The sequence below is a fragment of the Anabrus simplex genome, chromosome 3 (assembly GCF_040414725.1).
Source record: "Anabrus simplex isolate iqAnaSimp1 chromosome 3, ASM4041472v1, whole genome shotgun sequence".
Taxonomy (NCBI): Eukaryota; Metazoa; Arthropoda; class Insecta; order Orthoptera; family Tettigoniidae; genus Anabrus; species Anabrus simplex.
This window is the reverse complement of record NC_090267.1, coordinates 42516373-42539903: the sequence shown is the minus strand read 5'-3', so window position 1 is coordinate 42539903 and position 23531 is coordinate 42516373. Positions and strand designations below refer to the sequence as shown.

General features: G+C 40.0%; 1 protein-coding gene across 1 annotated transcript in view; it reads right to left on the bottom strand.

The window, feature by feature from the left end:
* LOC136866638 (nose resistant to fluoxetine protein 6) overlaps positions 1–23531 on the bottom strand; it is a 165300-nt gene that overhangs the window by 62876 nt on the left and 78893 nt on the right. The window contains 2 exon segments of the mRNA XM_068226786.1: positions 11946–12145; positions 17618–17688. Of these exon segments, the coding sequence (XP_068082887.1) occupies positions 11946–12145; positions 17618–17688 (271 nt within the window).

Below are 23531 nucleotides of genomic sequence, written 5' to 3'. Positions count from 1 at the left end.
CTGGCATCGAACCAGCTAGGGAAGTACGTTTATTACAATACTTCAGGCACGCTGAATGGCTCAAACATTACCAGCGCTGGCCTCCTTATACGATGTGGGCTTAGCAAGTGGCACTTGAAGGTGCTCAGGTAGAGCACACATATTTATAAATTCCTCCATCACGAGATGATAATATCACATTTTATTTAATCAAAATCATTCTCATGCTCTTATCCGCACAAACGTAAAAGGACATTATAAAATGATGAGCAGTGCTGAACGGAGTTATTACCACATAATTCCCAACCCCCACACTTCACACACAGTTCTTCCCCACACTTAGCCTCCCCTCTCCACTGAACACAGTTATTACCACACAGTTCCCCCTACACTTCACCTCCACTCTCCGCTGAACACAGTTATTACCACACAGTTCCCCCTACACTTCACCTCTCCTCTCCGCTGAACACAGTTATTGCCACAGAATTCCCCTAAACTGCACCTCCCCTCTCCGCTGAACAGAGTTTTTACCGCAGAATTCCCCCTACACTTCACCTCCCCTCTCCGCTGTACACAGTTATTACCACACAGTTCCCCTCTCCTCTCCACTCCGCTGAACGCAGTTATAGTCACAGAATTCTCCACCAACACTTCAGCTCCCCTCTCCGCTGAACAGAGTTATTACCACACAGTTCCCCCTACACTTCACCTCCCCTCTGCACTAAAAAAGAGTTATTACCACATAATTTTCTCTACACTTCACCTCCCCTCTCCGCTGAACAGAGTTTTTACCACAGAATTCCCCCTACACTTCTCCTCTCCTCTCCGCTGAACACAGTTATTGCCGCAGAATCCTCCAACCACACTTCACCTACCCCTCTCCGCTGAATACAGTTATTGCCACGGAATCCTCCACTAATGCTTCTCCTCCCCTTTTATTGTTAATACCACAGAACTCACCCCCACTTCTCAACCCCTCTCTGCTGAACAGAGTTATCAACACAGAATTCCCCCTGTACTTCTCCCTCTCTCTGCTGAACAGCGTTATTGGTACAGAATTCCCCCTACACGTCTGCTTTCCTCTGCGTTGAACAGAGTTATTACCACAGAATTGCCCCTACATTTCTTTTCCTCTTTCCGCTGAACAGAGTTATTTTCACAGACCCCTCACTTCTGAACCCCTCTCCACTGAACAGAGTTATTTCCACAGAATCCCTCCCCAATGAAACTTTCCCTTCCCTCCCCGCTGAACAGAATTATTACCACAGAACCCCCCACTTCCTAACCCCTCTCCGATAAACAGGGTTATTTCAACAGAATCAACCCCATGCATTTCACCTACCCTGTGCTCTGACAAGAGTTATTGGCACACAGAATCCCCCCACACACACTTCTCCACCTCTCTCCACTGAACATAGTTATTGCCGCAGAATTATCTCCCAAATTTCTCCTCCCTTCTCCACTGAAGAGAATTCTTGACACGGAGAACGTCCCTTCCCCACACTTCTCCCACCCTCCTCGCTGAACAAAGTGAGTTAGGCATACTCTGTCTGGCTCTTGGTGTTGTGTATCCTCACCTTAATTACATCGTTCACAGGCAATCATACCGTCCGCCTTGAACATTTTGTTCTTTATCGACACAATTTGACTCATTGTATTCACTCGTATATACACTGACTGACAGAGCAAATGCAACACCAAGAAGGAGTGGTCAGAACTTTATGCCAATTGCAGGGTAAACTGACGTCACTGAGGTATGCTCATGATGTGAAATGCGCCGCTGTGCTGCGCACGTAGCGAACTATAAATGGGACACGGCGTTGGCGAATGGCCCACTTCGTGCCGTGATTTCTCAGCCGACAGTCATTGTAGAACGTGTTGTCGTGTGCCACAGGACACGTGTATAGCTAAGAATGCCAGGCGGCCGTCAACGGAGTCATTTCCAGCAGACAGACGACTTTACGAGGAGTATGGTGATCGGGCTGAGAAGGGCAGGTTGGTCGCTTCGTCAAATCGCAGCCGCTACCCATAGGGATGTGTCCACGGTGCAGCGCCTGTGGCGAAGATGGTTGGCGCAGGGACATGTGGCACGTGCGAGGGGTCCAGGCGCAGCCCGAGTGACGTCAGCACGCGAGGATCGGCGCATCCGCCGCCAAGCGGTGGCAGCCCCGCACGCCACGTCAACCGCCATTCTTCAGCATGTGCAAGACACCCTGGCTGTTCCAATATCGACCAGAACAATTTCCCGTCGATTGGTTGAAGGAGGCCTGCACTCCCGGCGTCCGCTCAGAAGACTACCATTGACTCCACAGCATAGACGTGCACGCCTGGCATGGTGCCGGGCTAGAGCGACTTGGATGAGGGAATGGCGGAACGTCGTGTTCTCCGATGAGTCACGCTTCTGTTCTGTCAGTGATAGTCACCGCAGACGAGTGTGGCGTCGGCGTGGAGAAAGGTCAAATCCGGCAGTAACTGTGGAGCGCCCTACCGCTAGACAACGCGGCATCATGGTTTGGGGCGCTATTGTGTTTGATTCCACGTCACCTCTAGTGCGTATTCAAGGCACGTTAAATACCCACCGCTACGTGCAGCATATGCTGCGGCCGGTGGCACTCCCGTACCTTCAGGGGCTGCCCAATGCTCTGTTTCAGCAGGATAATGCCCGCCCACACACTGCTCGCATCTCCCAACAGGCTCTACGAGGTGTACAGATGCTTCCGTGGCCAGCGTACTCTCCGGATCTCTCACCAATCGAACACGCGTGGGATCTCATTGGACGTCGTTTGCAAACTCTGCCCCAGCCTCGTACGGACGACGAACTGTGGCAAATGGTTGACAGAGAATGGAGAACCATCCCTCAGGACACCATCCGCACTCTTATTGGCTCTGTACCTCGACGTGTTTCTGCGTGCATCGCCGCTCGCGGTGGTCCTACATCCTACTGAGTCGATGCCGTGTGCATTATGTAACCTACATATCGGTTTGAAATAAACATCAATTATTCTTCCGTGCCGACTCTGTTTTTTCCCCAACTTTCATCCCTTTCGAACCACTCCTCCTTGGTGTTGCATTGTCACTGTCAGTCAGTGTATTTTGTGAGTAACTTTTCATGATGAAATCACTATCGACACAATTTTCTACTCGAACTTCACTTGATTCCATTGAAAATATAGGACAAAAGTCAGGAATCATCCCTGACCCCGTGTCAGGAAACCGGCCTTATATGCATACATACAATAATAATAATAATAATAATAATAATAATAATAATAATAATAATAATAATAATAATAATAATAATAATAATAATAATAATAATACATATATAGACAGTTATGACTTTCAGCGTTCAGTCAGCCCCTGTGAACTTACTAAACCTAGCCAATGTCCTCTTGTTGCAGCTGGTGCTGTGTCCTCATTTAATTCTCTACCTCTTAAATCATTAGTAACTTAGTCCAAACACTTTCGTCTTGGTCTACCTCTACTTTTCTTACCCACCATGACAGAGTCCATTATTCTCCTAGGTAACCTATCCTCCTCCATTCGCGACACATGTCCCCACCACCGAAGCCGCTTTATGCATACAGCTTCATCCATCGTGTTCATTCCTAACTTAGCCTTTATCTCATAGTTCCGAGTACCCTCCCGCCACTGTTCCCACCGATTGGTACCGGCAATCATTCTAGTTACTTTCATGTCTGTTACTTCTAGCTTGCGAATAAGATACCCTAAGTCTACACAGTTCTCACTTCCGTACAGCAAACTTGGTCTGAAAACAGACCGATGCACAGAGGAGTATATCACGCAGAAAGCTGGCCAAAAGTCGAACACATGAACTTGGTCAGATACAGTGACGAATTATATCCCTTTTCAGGTTAATAAATATTACGTCACATATCAATAATTGTATTAACCCCACACCTAAGATCTTGCCACACATGCAGTGGGAAGTGAGTCATCGTCTAATATGCTCGTGTCCGTTCTTGCTAATGTGACGAACAGTTTTCTCTTGTTCTGAGATTGTGATTAGAACTGTTTTATAACGAGGGCTAAGGATGAGGATATAGAAGGTATGTACTTCATTTTAACATGTAGATAATATGTATTTTAATGACTCCTGTCGATTACGGGCACATGAGGGAACAAGGTGTACAAACCGACTTAATGTTTGATAAATTCAAATTATTGCAGCATTTTTGAGTGTGAGTTCAACCGAGTTCATCTATAATTCTTGTGGTATTATAAACTTTGGCCTTTTCTGGAAAGATTCAAGAAGAAAAATGTCCCGCATATTCACGCCTTTTCTATTAATGTGATTTCGAAGTAAAGTGGGGTGAAGAAAGCTGAGGTACATAGGCCAGTAAGACAAAAGTATATTTTTATTTACCCAACAAATATATATATATATATATATATATATATATATTATCATACATATTTCGCTTTATTATCTCCAGTGCCGACTCTGGTGATGTCCTTAAAATTTTGAAGCAGTGTCCGAATCGCAAACAGACGAAAAGTTTTCATTTTAGGAATGTACGCTTATAGAAATGACCAACTGTCCAAAAAGTTCGAAGGATTAACTTAGACAGGATTTAAAATTATTCAAGTTTCACTTAAAGAAAAGTGGACAGCTGCCAGTAATAAAGGAAGGACGTTTTTTAAAAAAAGAACAATAACTCAAATCGAGCAATAAACTACCTACATGGAAGTCACAAAAACCAGGTCGAGTATCGAAGGAATTTGAAGCGACCACTGAGCGCAGCAAGCGCCGGAAAGCAAAGGACTTAAGGGAGGAGAAACCTCATCATCAGTTGAGATATGCAGCACAGACGAGTCAGCGTGCTGCAGGAAATATTGGTGCTTCCAAAGTTATGAAGTACTTGACCTCATCACCATCAAGAGCCACGAGGTACAGAAAATTCCTTTACGTCTTCATCAAGAAATGCCATCCAAAAACACACACCAGCAACAGCATTAGCAATTTTTGTGGAAGCTGGCATGACGATAAAACAATATGAGAGTATTCACGCTTCTAGTAAAGATATGTTCCCATATTATTTACTAGTGAAAGAAGCAAAGAAAGCTTGTTACCCGCGAGAAAAGTCCATGACAGTGACCGAAGCCCGTGCCGAAATCAATCTTCAGAAGCTCCTGGATCACACAACTTTACGTTTTTGCGTATAACTGAAGGATGTTCTGGAAAGTATAAATATAAATGAGGAAGGAAAACATAATCTTCAACTCTTGTCTGAATGGGGCTGCGATGTATCACAACAACAACAATTCAAACAAGTGTTCCAGAATTGTGCAGAAGTGACGCAAACATCTTTCAAAGTTCATTTGTGCCCTTGTGCGAAGAGACAGAAGAAACTGACAGTGATGAGTTACCTTTTTAGAGTTATATTTTATGCACAATGGCATTAGACAGATTCAATGAAGATACTGTGTATAATTATGTGTGCTTATTTCTGTAAATTATGAAAACTCTTCTGGTTTATTATTTATGATTATGGATAATTTGTAATGATTTGTTATATGAAATGATACGAAAATAATTCGGAGAGGATTCCATATACACTTTGTATATAATTGATTCATATCTCTAAGCTCGTCGTGCATTATATATTAATATTTATCAATATTACAAGTGTGTACAAGTAGTAAATATGTATTTGATGGCCTGATTTCTTGTGTTATATATGAACTATGTACTAAATAATTATACCAAATCTCTTTTTATTGCTTATTATGCCAAATGAAATGCCTAAATAATTTTGGCCAGGTTTTGAGGTGAAATAATACTCTGTGCGATGTGAAGACAGTTTCCTCCGGGAGCTGACTTCCTCTTACAGAACACTGTTGATTGTAATTGCGAGCTCACTGCATTAGCTTTACTGCACCTTGATTCAATCTCACCAATCTGACATTCAATTCTCTTGGATTTTTTTACCTACTGACATCAATTGACTCTTAGAAGGGCTAATTTTCGTACCATACTCGTTGCACGTAAGGTAAAATTCCAAGATATTGGACTACAGGCTTTCGGCACAATTTTCCATTAAACCAAGTCGTCAGCATAGGCCAGACTGCTTAATATATTTCTACCTAACTGAATCCCTCCCTGCAACTTTATACATTTCAGCAGATAATCCATGTAAACTACGAACAACAGAGGTGAAATATTACAGCCTTGTCTAACCCCTGTAAGTACCCTGAACCAAGAACTCACTCTAAAATCAATTCTCACTGCAGCCCAATTGTCAACATAAATGCCTATGATTTATTTTAATAATAAAATCTCAATCCCCTAGTCCCCCAATATGGCGAACAACTTTTCCCTTCGTACCCTGTCCTAGGCTGTCTCTAGATATACGAAACATAAACATAACTGTCTATTCCTCTTCTAGCATTTCTCATTACTGGGCCGGTACTTAAAATCTGATCCTAACAGCCCTTCTGTGGTCTGAAACCACACTGGATTTCATCCAACTTCCTCCCAACCACTGATCGCACCCTCCCTTCAAATTTGCCAGTGAATTCTTTGCCTGGTATACTAATCAATGAGATACGTCGATAGTTGTTCCAATCCTTCCAGTTCCCTTGCTTAGAGATAGGCACAATTACTGATTTTGTCCAATCTGAAGCTACCTTGCCAACACTCCATGCTAATCTTATTACTCTATGAAGCCGTTTCATCCCTGCCTTCTCACTATACTTCACCATTTCAGGGGAAATTTCATCTATTCCTGCTGCTTTATGACAATGGAATTTATTTACTATCCTTTACCACATCATCAAACGTAACTTCACCAAAATCATTTTCCTCCTCCCTATTAGCTCGGTTGTTCGTGACACCACCAGGAAGATTTCCTTATACGTTGAGAATATTTTCAAAATATTCCCTCCACTTGTCCAGTGATTCCCTAGGATCTATTTTGAGTTCACCTGAATTACCCAAAACACTTGTCATATCTTTTTCCCTCAATTCCTATGATTCTTTATTACTGTCCTGCAGCTTGACCTAGCCATTACAGGTTATTACCAAAACATCCCACTACTTCTTTTTGCATTCAACAACTATTTGTATCGCTCTGTTTCTTTCATCTATATACGTAGAGTTCGCTGTCTGTGCCGGCCATTGTTGGGAGCCATTTCTGATAAGCAATCTTTTTACGTTTACAAGCTGCTCTAAATTCATAATTTCACCAAGATGTTAACTTTTTGCCATCCTTACACACCATTATTCCTAGGCATTCCCTTGATGTTTCTGCTACAGCATCCATGTATGCCACCCATACTATTTCTATATCTTAAACCTGCTTACTGTCCACTGTTCGGAACTTCTCACTAACATTATCCATGTAGGCCTACTTCTGCCTAATTTCTTCGTCCTGGAGTTTTTCTTCCCTTATTCGTTTGCAGACAGATTTCACTTTTCCTGTAGTACGCGTAGAGAGACATAGTTCACTACAGATCAGACAGTGGTCTGTATCATCGGAAAATCCAATGAAAACCCGTACATTCTTAACCGAATTCCTGAATTCGAAGTCGGTTATGGTATAGTCTATTATGGATCTGGTACCCATAGCTTCCCATATATAGCGGTGAATACCCTTATGCGTGAAGAATGTATTCGTAACTGCTAAACCCATACTAGCACAGAAGTCCAGCAAACGCTTCCCATTCCCATTAGCTTCCATATATTCCCGACATTTAACAATCACCGTTTCGTATCCTTCAGTTCTATTTGCAACTCTCGCATTGAAATCACCCATTAGCACTATCCTATCCTTACAGTTTACCCTGAATATTATGTCACTCAATGCTTCATAAAACTCGTCTCCATCCTCACATGGTGAATACACTGAGACAATTCTCGTCCTAATTCCTCCAACCGCCAAATCTACCCACATCATTCGCTCATTTGCGTGCCTAACAGAAATTATATTGCATGCAATAGTATTACTGATGAACGCCCTACCCCACACTCTGCCCATCCCTTTTTAACACCCGTCAAGTAAATTTTATTGTCTCCTATTTCTTCTTCGGTATCTCCCATTACCGGAATATCACTTACACCTAGCACAATCCAGATTCATCTTCTTTGCTTATTCAGCCAGTTCTACTTTCTTTCTTCCATAAGCCCCATTAATATGGATTGCTTCCCATCGAATTCCATAGGTCCGAGACTTACTTAAAATGTTCTGAGCACGGTGAATTCATGAAGCAGGATGCTACCTTACTTACACATAGTCCAAGTGAGGAGAACTCTTGCACCTAGGGACTATCGGTGGATTGATTAGTCCTGACCGCCTGAGCACAAGGAGGGCCATGACTCAGAATATTTCCGAGATACCAACTCCCATTCCGTAGCAGCTGGTATCCCGACTCTCAGGACCATTTACGAGTCTACTCATCAGTTGCCCATGGTTCACAAACTAGAACGTGACTGCAGTAACCCACACCATGAACCGTTAAATAATATTAATAATAATAATAATAATAATAATAATAATAATAATAATAATAATAATAATAATAATAATAATAATAATAATAATAATAAATTCCCTTTCCAATGAACAGAGTTATTGTTCCCTCTCCACCGAAGAGAGTGTTTACCACATAATTCTTCTTCTTCTTCTTCTTCTTCTTCTTCTTCTTCTTCTACTACTACTACTACTACTACTTCTCCTTCGTAGTATTGTTATATTAAATTCGTGTGACTATTACTACCCTGGTGCAGCCCTGTGAGGCAATCTCTCAGACGAAGAAGAGTGGCATATGCCACACACTGTACACTTCTTGTTGTTGAGGTGTATGAGATGCATAGAAGTTCCTGACAGAATAAACGCCCTCTCCATGAGCCAATGGAAATAACGTTTTAAGTTTAAAATCGCCGAATTTGGCAGGAATCGAACCGAAATACCCTTTGCTCAACTTTGAGCCAGGAAGTCAGGCACTCATAAGATGAAAGCTTCCTTCCCCTGAATTTCTTGTGCCTTTGTACCTGAAACTTACTAAGATACCCTGAAATGTAACAAAAACCTAACTCCTAGTGTCTCCCTGAAGTAAGGAATAAATGCATTGGACAAAATATTCAAAACGTTTGTTGTCAAAAGTCCAACCTCGCTGACTGGCTAGTTGTGTGCCATATCCTAGCCATCTCTACTCCTTGCCCTCTCTTTCTTATGTATAGTCATTGACATGGATGTTATGGCCAACTTCGACTTCTATTGTACACACAAACTTAGCCCAATGAGATCACATATATCACCTTTGTCGTCCTGTGATTTTACGACGTTTATTCCAGACCTTGTCTGTCTGGCTTCTCCATGGCTTTTCTTCTAAGTGAAGGGTTGTGGCATGTGACACGATTTTTCACAATGCTTGTTTTCATGGGCGCTATTTCCATCGTTTTAAGACATGAATGCTACTTGTCTCGGAGGTTACAAACGTACATTACTGTATTTAAATGAATAGCCTGATTGAGGTAATGTACCTTCTATTCTTTGTGTTTGTTTATATCACCACATGACATAGTTGATGGCCATTATTTCTTTGCTCTCCGTAGGTATTTATTAATTTTGTGGCTCGTATTTGTTCTTTCTGTTGTTGCCCATGTAATTTTATTTATTCTATATCAACTATGTTTTTCATTGCGTCCGCAACTCGGTACGTTAATTTGTGTCTTACTATCGTTGAGTGCCTGTATTGCTTGAATGGACTCTGTTGCACCTTGAAGGTGTGTTATGTCGACTTTATTCTACGGTTCGTGTTTTGGAGGTCTCTATGTTATTACTCATGTACCAATTGCTCTCCCGTGTCCTCCCTATTTTGTTGTGTATCGAAAGGACCTATATATGGAAGGTTTGTGCTGCTTTGTCATTTGAGTTGTAAATGAGAAACAAATTGCTGATGTGATTTGGTCCTTCGATCTTGTGTGGGTTTCGCTTCGCATATCCGCGGGAGACGTTATTTATGAACCTTGTTCCTACATTTTGCAGTATTTTTACCATTGTTATCTGTTATACGTTTCCTGTTCCTTGGACTTCTTTCAACCTATTGCGTGAGTGTTCGAATGTGAGATATGTAGGACGCATATCATATTGACTTGTGTCGTTTATTCGTATCTTTGCTTTGTTTTGGGCACTTACACGTTTTTGGTGTGTGTATGTTCTCTTAGCAACGCCTTGTTTATCCCTGATCCCGGGCGTCATCATGTTTGCGCGTGTCTCCCTTTCTTTGATCTTTGGTTCGGCCATATTTTATTCTTTCGTCTTTCCTGAGTTCTTGGAAACCATTGTTGTGTGTGGCAACTCATTTATGGCCTGTGTCGCGATCTGTATATACTCGTCTTGTTCATACGGATATTTAATTTATTACTCTGGGCCGAGGTCTGGGTCATGGAATTACTCTATTTTGTTCCCATGTTAACAATTACTTCTTTTATATTGTAAATAATTGTATTATATGAATGGTTGAATCTGCTGGCCGGATCGTATAATTAAATAGACATGATGCTATGACAATAGTAAATAGGTTATTAGGCCTATGCATTGTTTTCACCAGAGCCACTTTTCTTTCTTATTTTCTTTCTCTCTGATTTTCGTGTGGCCACTTATCATTTTGATCCAATGTAATTTAATAAACTCTTTGTTTTCTTTTCGGTGTAACTATTGCAGTAGTAGGAGGGGTAGCCTTTTAAATTTTAACCTTTTGATTTAATAGGCTCGAGTTCAGTTCATGACTTGTCTCTGGTAATTTTCTACCCGGTTTCGCGCGAACATGATACGTAAGTGTTTATGTATCGCCCCGTTACTTATGGTTGATTTGAGCTTCCACTGATTTTTTATTTTTTGTTTACTTCTTTATCTTTCTCCCGAGTATGTGTTGTGTTTTACGGTTATTTATTCCTCGGTGCTCATCGTGCCCAATCCTGCCGTGGGTATGCGAGAAGAATGACATGGGACTGGTTTAACACAACCACATTCCGTATTCATCATCGTACGATATTGCAGCAGTAGCGACGGGATGCTGTTGTCGAGAGTATTATTTCTGGACGTCAGAGGTGGTGTTGTCTGAGTCATCAGTCCATAGACTGGTTTGATGCAGCTGTCTATTCCACCGAACTTTTTCATTTCTACGTAACATCGGCATCCTACATCGGCTACAACCTGCTGGTCACATTCATAACTTAGTGTAATCCTACCGTTCATACTACCTACAGTTCTCTCAAAAACCAACTGCACAAGTCCTGGGTGTCTTAAGATGTGCCCTATCATTCTATCCCTTCCTCTGTTAAAATTAGCCAAATCGACCTCCTCTCACCAATTCGATTCAATATCCCTATATTCGTGATTCCATCTAATCATCTCACCTTCAGCATTGTTCTGTAAGACCACATTACAAAATCTTTTTTCTCCTTCCTTCTGAGCCAGTTATCATCCATGTTTCATTCACTTCGATGCAATGCCACGCTTCGGACGAACGTCTTCAAAAACATCTTTCTAATTGCTATATGAATGTGCGAAGTGAGCAAATTTCTTTTTTTTTTTTTTAAGAAAGGTCTGCATTACTTGTGCTAGCCTGTATTTTATATCCTCCTTACCTTTTGCCATCATTAGTTGTTTTACTGCACAAGTAACAATATTTATCTACTTCCTTGACGACTGAAATTAACTAAATGCAAAAACCGACAATTTGGAGGTTTTCATCGTATGTCACTTTTTTGGTCCTGTCTTCTTATGGATACACTATTGTATGTTTGCAGGAATGAAGAAGCTATGTGATACTATCGTATGCACAAGGAGAAATCCCAGCGATACGGTAAATAATGGTAAGTGGTCATACAAAAGTTCAACCTTGTACTGTCAGCCGCACTCCTTGTCGTATTGGCTATTACGATAATGTATGTCTAGCGTCCAGATTTATCGTTGCAAAGTGAAGTATCTAGTACTTACGGTATTCACATAGGGTACTAAGTTGACGGCGGGTGCTCTGGACACACTGTGCATGTAGGTATGGCCGTAAACCACCCAGGCCATGCTTATAAACCTTATCCCATGCAGACAATGTAAGGTATCACCCGAACTGGACGTCTTCAAGAGCTTCTTGCCGTTGGTATAGAGCGAAAAAGCCAACAGTATTTCTCTGCGGGATTCTAGACAAGAAGAAAGAGGTACAATCAGATCAGGAGAGAGTGAGAGAGATAGATAGAGACTAATGCTAATGCACCAATAATAATAGTAATTCTACCGGAATCTCTATATGCATCAGAAAATTTTCTTTAGGTGGTCTTTCCAAAATTGCAGATATTGAAAAGCAAGTAAAATTTTCGGACCCATACTAGGAAACGGAATTTTGATCAAAAGGTGAATTGCGGATCTCTATAATTACACAGACAGTTTCAACAATACTGTACGGAGGAGACGGTTGAAATATTTTGTACACATTTTCAGGATGGATAATAATAGACTCACAAAAATGTTATTCAAATGAATAAATTCCCAAGATGGAGAATAAATTGGCTGGAGGAGACAAGAGTGGACCTGATTGAATTGAACATAAGGGAAGACATCATAAAAATAGCAAAGTTCTCAGTACCTCTGTAAATAAACACACATTTGTGGTTAAAACTAGCAGCAGGACTGGTACTAAGTGGTCAGAAGAACGGAAGAGACAATATATTGTGTACATGAAGAGATTCGGAAAAATAGAAAGGCAAAATTCATCAAGCCAATGAACGCACTGTATGAATGTGCAAAACGAAACAAGAAGAAGAATACAACAAGATAAATCAAACTCTTGGAATAAATAGCGAACGAAATAGCTTTGAGAATCTCTGTATAAAGATACAAGTTTACTGTATTACAAACATAAAAGCGCTCCAAATTGTTTAACAACGCATACGGGTCGAATAGAGACAGTGGAGAAATAATTGAAGAAAATGATTTAGAAAAATCTGTTATAGAGGAAAAGTTACACAAGATGGAATGAAATGTCGTATGGCTTTTAGTGCCGGGATATCCCAGGAAGGGTTCGGCTCGCCAGGTGCAGGTCTTTCTATTTGACTCCCGTAGGCGACCTGCGCGTCGTAATGAGGATGAAATGGTGAAGACAACACATACACCCAGCCCCCGTGCCATTGGAATTAACCAATTAAGGTTAAAATCCCCGACCCGACCGGGAATCGAACCCGGGATCCTCTGAACTGAAGGCCAGTACGTTGCACGTTCAGCCAACGAGTCGGACACAAGATGGAATGAGCTTATGGTATCAATAAAATTTACAACAATAAATGTTTATCTAACAATCTTAAAATAAGGCACTACAATGCAGTGGTGAAACCATAACGTCTTTACGCAAGTGAATGTCTAGTTTTGAACTGTAGATGAAGTGGAAGTGCTAGAAAGAAGAATCATGAGACAAATCTTAAGATCAATAGGAACGACAGAACAATGAAAAACGAGAAGTAACATAGAATATGAAACAGAAACCATACAAAAATGGGATTGCTAGTTTTGAACATATGTATAGAATGGATGCTAAGTGATTGACAAAACAGATATTTAAGTACCTTCGGAAGAGAAAGAGAACAATGAGTTGGATATAAGAATTCAAGAAAGGTTTAGAGATAAATAAAATAAGAAAAGAGGAAACTATAAACGTTTTAGGAATGGAAAGGTAATCCAGTCCAAAGCGGTCTGAGGAGAGAAGAATAAAGCATAGTGCAAGGATGAACTGGAAAAAAACATACGAAGAAAAAATGAGGAATTATGAATTGAAGTTGACACTTGGTCCCTAACAGACCTCATCGTAAAGGAGCAGCAGCAGAAGAAGACGAAGACGAAGAATCATGCCGACGAATACTCTTGATGGCTAGTTTGTTAACACTCGCTCGCAGCGAGAAATGCTAGGAAATTAAAAATGTATTGACAGCCATGTAACCTAAATGGTGTATTCAGAATGCCTGCGAGGGGTAGTCAAGGCCACTGTTTTCATTTTGTCTCGCGCTGCTGAGTGAATCCTGCTCGATTCTTCAGTCCGACATTAAAATGCATGGAATGGTCAGGAATAAAACCCGGGCCTCCAAGAAACAGAAAGGCACGATTCTTCTTCACCACTCGTCTGGATTTTCAATGAAAGTCCCGACGCAGGATCTTTAGGTGTTGTTTAATATAAGGTCATGACTAAAGGCTGGTGACTGTTGCTGATTACACACTCTTCCAGTGACAGGACACAGGAACGTAGACACAACTCTTGTCATAGGCAGCGCCGGGAATCGAAGACATGGCCTACGGCTAAGAGGTGGACATGCTGTCTCCAAACCACATGTGGCCTGACAAAAATTTCACTACTTGAGAATTTCTACAGCTTACCAGGAGCCCCTACATATTATTATTATTATTATTATTATTATTATTATTATTATTATTATTATTATTATTATTATTATTATTATTATTATTATTATTATTATTTATTATTATTATTATTATTATTATTATTATTATTAATGTCATTATTAACATTTGTACCCATTCGTCAAAAGGGAATTTGCAATGGATTATATGTTCAAAACCTATTACTGGATAAGTAGACTCTAAATATGAAGTTAGATCGAGATCTATCCAGCCATTTACCCGTGGTGGTGGAACAAACAAACAAACAAACAAACACAAAAAGCAGGCACGAGTGCTAAAAACTACTAACACGGTCTTGATTTAACCTAAAACGGACAAATATATCAAAACATGGCAACATAAACGAAGTTACAAAATAGACAAACAGAGGGCCCCCTACAACTTTATGTGTATAGATTATTATTGTTGTCTAAGGCAAAGAGGTAGAATCTGTCCACTTCTCTGTAATTGAATCCTAGAAAAAGTGATCAGAGAATGGAGATCGAGAATGACTGAAAATAATTCACAATAGGGAAGAGACATGTTGTGGTATAAATGCCCTCGTGTTGCACAGACTAGCTTTCGCAGATGACGTCGTTCTCATATCATACAACCCTCACACTGCCAAGAAACAAGTGGAAGAACTACACAATGTTGTGGCCAAAACAATGTTAAGAATTTCCTGTGAATAAACAGCAGTCATAGACTCAGAAAAAGCAGATTACACGAACAGAATTGTAACACACTTCATAAATTTCAGTACTGTACCTGCGAGAAATTCTCACTCCCAATGGAAATGCAGAGGAGGTATTTAGTGAGAGTTTAAGGAGGATGGAGATCGTCTTCAGACTATGACGTGACACATACGTGTTCAAAGTCCATTCCTATTGAAGACAAATGTAAATATTACTGACAGTGCTCAGAATGAAGTGCCTTTGCGGGGCGGAAACACTGACAACAGTGGCAGACTCAGTCCTCGAAGAGAAAAGGGAGAGAAGATTCCTTAGAAAAAATCGTCCTGCTGATATCGAACCAGGAATTCTCTTAAATCATCGAAAAACATACAAAGGCGATGAAGAAAAGAAGAACGACCTTCTATAGACACCATACAATAGAGAATCAAGACAGGATAACTCCCTCTGCAAGAGAAGTCTACAACTCAGTAAGGAAGGCTTACACAGGTTCAAAAGGACCTAACAAAAGTATGTGACAAGATGGAAGAGAGACAGGATAGAACAAAGTTTAGGAACAATATTTCGACATTGAGCTATGCAGCCGAAAAGCCGCTGGCCAAATCGCGGAACCATCTCGGCAGAAGAGAGAAAGAAGCCAAAGACTTAACGATCTTTGGCGAGAGAGCATTAGCCTGCGCAACAGAAAGGGCGAGCGGATTGTGTAAAAAAGGACCACAGATGGCCCTATCGATGAATTCTTATTTTTCTTCTCCTTCTTCTTCTTCTTCTTCTTCTTCTTAAGTTTGATTAGCATAGTAACATGGGTGCTGGATTTCGATCTGGACTACTGAGGTTCGATCCCGGTCAATTTTGGGTTGGAATTTTCATCTGAAAAGGCATAGCATATGGTGTCAGGAAAGTCAGCGGAGTTTAGATCGCCAATCATAACGAAAACGAGCTACGAAGGCTGCAGTGACCCAATACATTCCTCAGCTAAGCTGTATTATTATTATTATTATTATTATTATTATTATTATTATTATTATTATTATTATTATTATTATTATTATTATTATTATTATTATTATTATTATTATTATTATTATTATTATTATTATTATTATTATTATTATTATTATTATTATTATTATTTTAGATTGAAAATTGGGCGCATGAAATTCGAATGAAAATTCACAGTGGAAGAAAACAATAAATTGTGTTTCAGTAAATCAAAAATGACAGGAATGAGGGAATACGAGCTTGGGGACGGAGTGTTGTTGATGTTGATAGTTGTAAGTACTTAGGTGTTACTATTAGAAAAGACTTAAATTGCTCAGAGCAAGTGGAAAGTGTAGTTGAGAAATATTGGAGAACGTTACATTTTATTATGCGGAATCTCAGGAAGGCTAATTCTGGTGCCAAAAGTGAATCTTATAAATGTTTCGTAAGACCGATTCTCGAATATGGGTCTACGTGCTGCGATCCGTAGAGGGTACGTTTAATAAATTCACTAGAGGAAGTTCAAAGAAGAGCGATGAGTTTTGTAAACGAGGATAGGAGGAATACCATTGATTGGGAAAGTCTTGAAGAACTAGAGCTCACCTGTGTGGGCTTTATAAGAGCTACACGAGAATGTCTGCCTGGAGTAGTATTAGGAATAGGTTTGAACCTCCCTCGTACTTATCTAGAAATGATCACAAGAATAAAATGAGGGCCTGAAACCACCATACGGACGTGGACAAGTTTTCCTTCGTAAACAGGACCATAAGGGATCAGAATAAATTGTCTGCAACAGTCCTTCATAGATTCCCTTCCGGTATCGAATCGTTTAAGAAGATGATTAGTGCTAGCGTAAAGTGAAAATTAAAACCCGTAAACGATGGACACTGAATTTGTGACTTTCTGCTGGATTTAGAACGATGATAAACTAGTACTATTTCTTGTAATAATTTATCTCCATAGAATTGCTTGTTGTACTCTTGTACTCGTTGTTGCCCTTGAGTTATTATGTTTTTAACTTTTCTTTATCATCACTTGTAATGTTAAGCTCAACCTACAGTATTGTAAACCGTAGTGTTAAGCACTGAAAATACTTACGTTGTACGTGTATTTGTATATCATGTTGCTGGACTAAGAAAAATTAAACTGGTGGTTTTCTTGTAATATTTCCTTTCCATGGAATTGCTTGTTGTACTTTTGTTATTGTAGTTGTTGTGTATTGTGTTTTAACTTTAATATCATTTGTAGTGACTTAGTAGTAGGCCTAAGTTCAAACCATAGCATTATAATCCGTAGTGTTATGTACTGGAAATACTTACGTTGTGTGTGAATTTGTATATAATGGTTCTGGGTTGAAAAAGTTAACTAGTAATATTTCTTGTCATACTTTCTTTCCATGGAATTGCTTGTTGAACTCTTGTTGTTGGGTAATTATGCTAACTTTGTTTTATTATTAAACTACTGTGAATGACCTTTATAACCGGGATATTTCCCATTTGCGGTGTATTCTTTAATAATAATAATGGTAGTATACCTTATTAGAACTAGCAGACTTACCAGTGTCCTTCATTCGAAGATCGTACCAAGTGCTGGCGATTACCAACACGCCGAAGATAATTAGGATAACACTGTAACAGAAAAGATAGAAATATGTATATAATTACTGCTTGAGACAGACTATTCGAGGATGGAATTTATTAATATCAAAGGAAGTATATAATATTGTTATACCGTATTTCCTAAATCAGCATTCTGATCCAAACCACTACGTACCGACACCAATTCGTGAACGGGGCTTGTGAACAGTACGTGCGGTATGTGTGCGTAACATAGAAATCAATCACTAAAAGAAAATATGCTCACTTTTCCGCAAAATTTACATTTGTGTCTCACCAGATGAAAAATTTCACAGCCTGTTTCCAGAGTGTCGTCCCTTTTGCGATCAGTCAGGTAGAAAACAAGACTAATTTATGTTGACGTGTTGTGCATTATCCCATTTGCGACCACTCTTTTCAGTGAGAAAATAATGACTTGCAAACACTCAGGTTTCCCTGAAGGAATTTCTACTGAAGGAGAGTGCAGGGAGATAGCCCTCAAGTAACTGGCGAAAACTACGTACTGGGATTCTGATGCTGAAACTCGTACTTATATTTAACGTTTGAGTCTGATGCGTTAATATCGGGACAGAGACTAAATAGGACTCAAATGAATCCTTTATTTAGGGTTACCAGATTGCTGTGGGTGTAATGGTGGTCAAATTAATTTTCAAAAGCAAGGGCGTATTAAAACCGTTGAATGTTACACTTTTCAATTTCAAAACAGACTTTCTTTTCTGTAACACCTTGCTTCCTGGACAGTGCTACCCTTTCTGAAGCAATTGAAGCTCATCTCCAACTTAGCACTAAACTTACACTTTATTATACAGTGGAATACACTATTAAATAAATGCTAAAATAATGCTCAAATTTTTCAAATATTCAAACAGGCATGTTCAGTAAACAACTGCTCAAAATATAATTAGCTTACTTTCATATATCTGTATGTATGTATACCACTTATAGTCTCGTTTCTTGATACGGGGTAGAAGATAAGATTAATTTATACGGCATGTTTCCACGGCTGGATGCCCTTCCTGGCACCAACCTTGGTCGAGAAGCTGATGGCGATGAAATGTCTTAAGGTGAATAAAATTTGGTAAGGAGTTGCGAGGAATCGGTTGTAGCCTATGGATAGGAATTGTCTCCACATTTTTCTGGAAGTGAAAACATGAAACCACAGGACAGCCGACGGTGGAGGTTCGAACCCACGTGGCTCCATAGTCGTAGCGCGTTAAGACGCGGAGACTCAGCCTACTTTCACCTATATAAATAAAATTATAATTTTCTCTGTACGCTTGGATTAACCCCCTCCCCATGGCACTACAGCCCTTAAAGGACCTTGGCCTACCAAGCGACCGCTGCTCAGCCCGAAGGCCTGCAGATTTCGAGGTGTCGTGTAGTCAGCACGACGAATCCTATTGGCCGTTATTCTTGGCTTTCTAGACCGGGGCCGCTATCTCATCGTCAGATAGCTCCTCAATTCTAATCACGTAGGCTGAGGGGACCTCGAACAAGACCTCAGGTCCAGGTAAAAATCCCTGACCTGGCCTTGAATCGAACCCTGGGCCTCCGGGTAAACGCTTGGATTAGATGTACAAAATTCCAAAAGTTAATCTTAAGAAAATGTTTATATTAAGTTAGGTTTAAAAGACCAATTGTTAGGGCCAGTCGGAACTGCGTACCTTCTTCGTAAATAGGTACCTCAACTGTTTTGAGGTGAGTCTGTATTGTCACCTCGCACCAGCTTCAAGATAGGGGGTCAAGTAAACCATGGACACCATGGAGCTGCACGAGTAACCGTACTCAACTGAAGACCTTGTTGCCCTTCTGATATGTCAAGTTTCAGAGCGTGTCATCGTCGTAGAAAACCTTCCAATATCAGGATCTTCTTCGTACCTTCCAGTAATCCTTTCTATTCTTCCATTCCTATCCCTATTCAGCTTTTTCCTTTTCACTTCTTCTAAATACAAGTCCGTTCTCAGAATCTTATGATTTGATTTCTCAACTTCACATTTGAATTACTTGATGTGGTCTTCTAATCCGACTCCTCAGTTTATGATTCAATCCTTCAACTGAATTCTTGGTCCTATGGCGTCTCTGGTAGAAGTTCCATAATTCAAGTGGTACTTGAGGATTTTGTAGCGATTGTTCCACGATGTAGTGAAGGAATTCGACGAGCTTTTCTCCATTTCGTGCTCGCCCATGGATATATAGCCAGCCTTCTTCAACATTTTAGGCTTGAGAAGAGCAGGGCAGCGCACATTTGTGGACAGTCTGATGTCTTATTTTCCTTGTGTAGTGTAGTCATACCAATATGCTGAACCCTCCTCCAGAGAGATTGCGTAAAATGTAAAAATTTTAAAAAACTTCCGCGGATATTAAATGAGGGTGAATATCTCCTTTATGGCGGAGATAGGCGATGTTTCAAAATCAGTTTTAAACATACTCTTGTCACCAACACTCCTTGACTTTCCCGTAAATTTCTGTAAGGGTATCCTTTATATAACGCACAAGGCCTGCCTCTCTCAGTGAACTTCATGTCGTAAGTAAGCACGCAGATACATCAACTACGGATGTCCACAGCTGGAATATATATGTTGAAAGCTATAGAAAATATTACCTCATTACAGTGAACCCATAATTCTACGATGAGAAAATTATTTCTTAATTCCCAATATTTAATTCAGCTACAAACTATTTTTTTGAGAGCAGCCATGTTTGCATTTCATGAGTCTGGCTGTCTCGTGGGAACGAGCTCCCCGTGTCAAGCAAGCTGCGAGCTCGTGAAACGGCAGGGCACTTCGGCGGACTTCGAATATTGAACAATTTTTCAAATTCAAGGAATTGTTCGTAATGAGAGATTTTGGTGACACAGTAAATCCAGAAATAAAGAATCTAAATTATTCTTAAACCCTATGGGAAGAAAGAACCCCCAGGGTAAAAATAAATGCAGTTAAGCCTAGAGAACTAGCGACACGTGCCAAGGACGATGGATAAAGAAAACCCGCGAAACGCCCGGGCAGAAATATTTTATTTCGCCTGTTGCGAGTTTGGGAAAAATATGAAATTAACACCGTAATAAATCGTAAGTCTGTCCGAAGTTATGGAACAAATTTTAGGAAAATTGGTCTATTGGATGCAGAATTAGCAGATTGTGCAACCAAGCTTGATGGTGTGAGTAGCGTCACCCCATAGAGTATAAAATAAATCTTCCTCCGTATAATTCACATTCTCTGTCTGGCTGCTGGAGCAGCGAAGCCCGCGTCACTCTTCAGCAGGAAAGTGTGGAGATTTGTTCTCCCAGTAACTTATTACATGTCCGTGTCTATGGTTCAAATGTACTGTTAAAGTGGAAGATGATAGAAATTTGTTGAGCTGCTGCTAATGGGAACTTCGAAGGTTTAGATATGTGGGTGAAAAGTAATTGAATTTCTCTCGGTATTCAGTGTGTGTTTGTTAAAGAGGAGTCTAAAACTTAGCTGCGGGGTCTGGTTTCTTATCTGTTGGAACACCTGGACCTTTAGTAAGGTGAGAGGAAGCAGAGGTCTTGCGAACGCAGTGGACGTGGTCATTTGAGCAGAGTGCTCGTCGCCTGTTAAACGCTTTGAAAGTGCGTTGTAAAGTGTTGTGTAATTTAAGTTATATGTATGAGAAGATGATGGTAAATGTAGCCATGGAAGGCTAAACGCGAGGTCTGCTGGCCTAAATGCAGCCAGAAATCCAGGATGATGTCTACGATTACAGGTCTGTGAATATCTTTGTATCAATGTTGTAGTTAGATTATTGTTTGTCCCAACCAATTGAGATTGCGTGTGTCGGGTTGATATTTAGTAATGATCAGGCGAAGGTATTATATTTCTGGTCATCGTGTGAAACTCTTCAGTGCTGTCAAATTTACGTCAAGAAACTCTAAAATGCGAAGTTTAAAAATTGTGTTAATATTCTTTGAGATATTGTCCGAATTGAGAAAAATTAGGAAGGTGATAACGAAAACGTAGTCATGGTGAATGTCTAAAATTTCGAATATCGTTTGAATTCAGAAAATTTTCGTCGAAATAATAATAATAATAATAATAATAATAATAATAATAATAATAATAATAATAATAATAATAATGTTTACCGCACGATAAAAATTTTCTATGTTAAAAGTGGATTTAACAGGTATGTTCTAAAAGGTTTGCGGGTGTCTAGAAAATTCCAGTGATATCTGATAAAGTTAGGTTTTGTTCATGGGAAGTAAAATTTTGTGACATCGTGTATTTCGATGATATTGAAAATCACGGCGTGTTGTTGTATTCTTGAGGTCGGAAAGTTATAGTAACAATAAAATAAAAGTTATATTTTTTATAAAAGTTGTTTGTCACGAGAGGGTTGAGGTTTGAAAAAATTTGAAATATAAGAAAATGGATTGACGGCGAAGAATTTATATATGTGGAGATAAGTGTTGTAGATATGTTGAAGACAGAGGAAGCCTGTATATTTCATATAATACCGCCATGAGAAGGCGATGAGAATGAATTTTTGAGACAGGCTATATTTTCTAGTGGAGAAGAATTTTTGAGACCGGCTAAATATATAATGTGAGATTTATGTGGCAGGCTGTAGTATATTCCGCTAACAATCCGAAAACTGAGACCTGGAGAAGGTTGGTTCGAAGGTGTTTACCTAAGATTATGGAATCACTAATGACCTGATAACGAGGGTTGCCCATTAATGAATATTTACTGCAGTTCGCTATGCATGTTTGACTTCAATCAACTTCAGTATTTTATTTTATTTTACGGACTTAATTGTTCTGTCGTTATGACGCCCATTTTTGCTTTGGCAGTGTGCGTGCTGATACTCAGCGTATTAGTGTGAGACTTGAGTTACTAATGCGAGGTCGATTAGTCAGCCGGTAATATATTTTATTTTCAATTTTTGTCGTTCTATCATTAAATCGGAAACATTGTGGAATGAGATATTGGACGATATTAGAGCGATGTGTTTGGCTGTGTAGATTCATTGGGTTTCGTTTCACTGGATAGTCATGGATATGAATATTTGGGAAATGACGGCAGGCTATTTGAGGGCTTCACACTAAAATTACAGTGTGGATTTTTGCGGTGGTGACGATTATTGTTTGGCGATAGTCAAGTAATGTTAGACTTGTTGGAAGTCACTATTTATTTTTCCAAACTCTATTGCGCATACAGAGATAGTGTTTGAGTTGTGGATAGCTCACCACGGGTTATTTATTTTCAATTTCACGTATAGTAACAAGATAGGGACTTAGTTGCATTTCCCGACTTGCGTTCATTCTGTGGTAAGATTTCTTCCGTTGTGTGTTATTAGTTTCGACCAGGTTTACAGCCGAAATATCTAAGAGTGAGTGTGAAATTACGATTTAGCCTGATATGCTATAGGAAGGGTATGCGACCAAATTTCCGCTCGGCAATAGATTTAGGACGTCACATGTTATCCTAGGAGTATACTGATGATGAGACGTCCTAGTTCACGCTCAACGATAGGGTTAGGAAGGTATGTGTACATAGAGGTTAGTGTTAGGGTGTGCAGACATTAGGTAGGCCCGTCGATAGGTCTGGGATGTAAGCTGTACATACTCAAGTCTTAGATTAGATGTTTTTGCGAAGTGACTTGAGCGATGGTAGTGTCTGCAGTAGTGTATGCAATGCGAAGAGGGTTAGCTCAGTAATAATGAGGCCAAGCTTGCCTGCAGCCCTCAACAGCTCGAAGGTGTTTACCTAAGATTATGGACTCACTAATGCCCTGATAACGAGGGTTGCCCATTATTGGGTAATGAGCTAGCGCTGATTGAATATTTACTGCAGTTCGCCATGCGTGTTTGAGTTCAATGAACTCCAGTATTT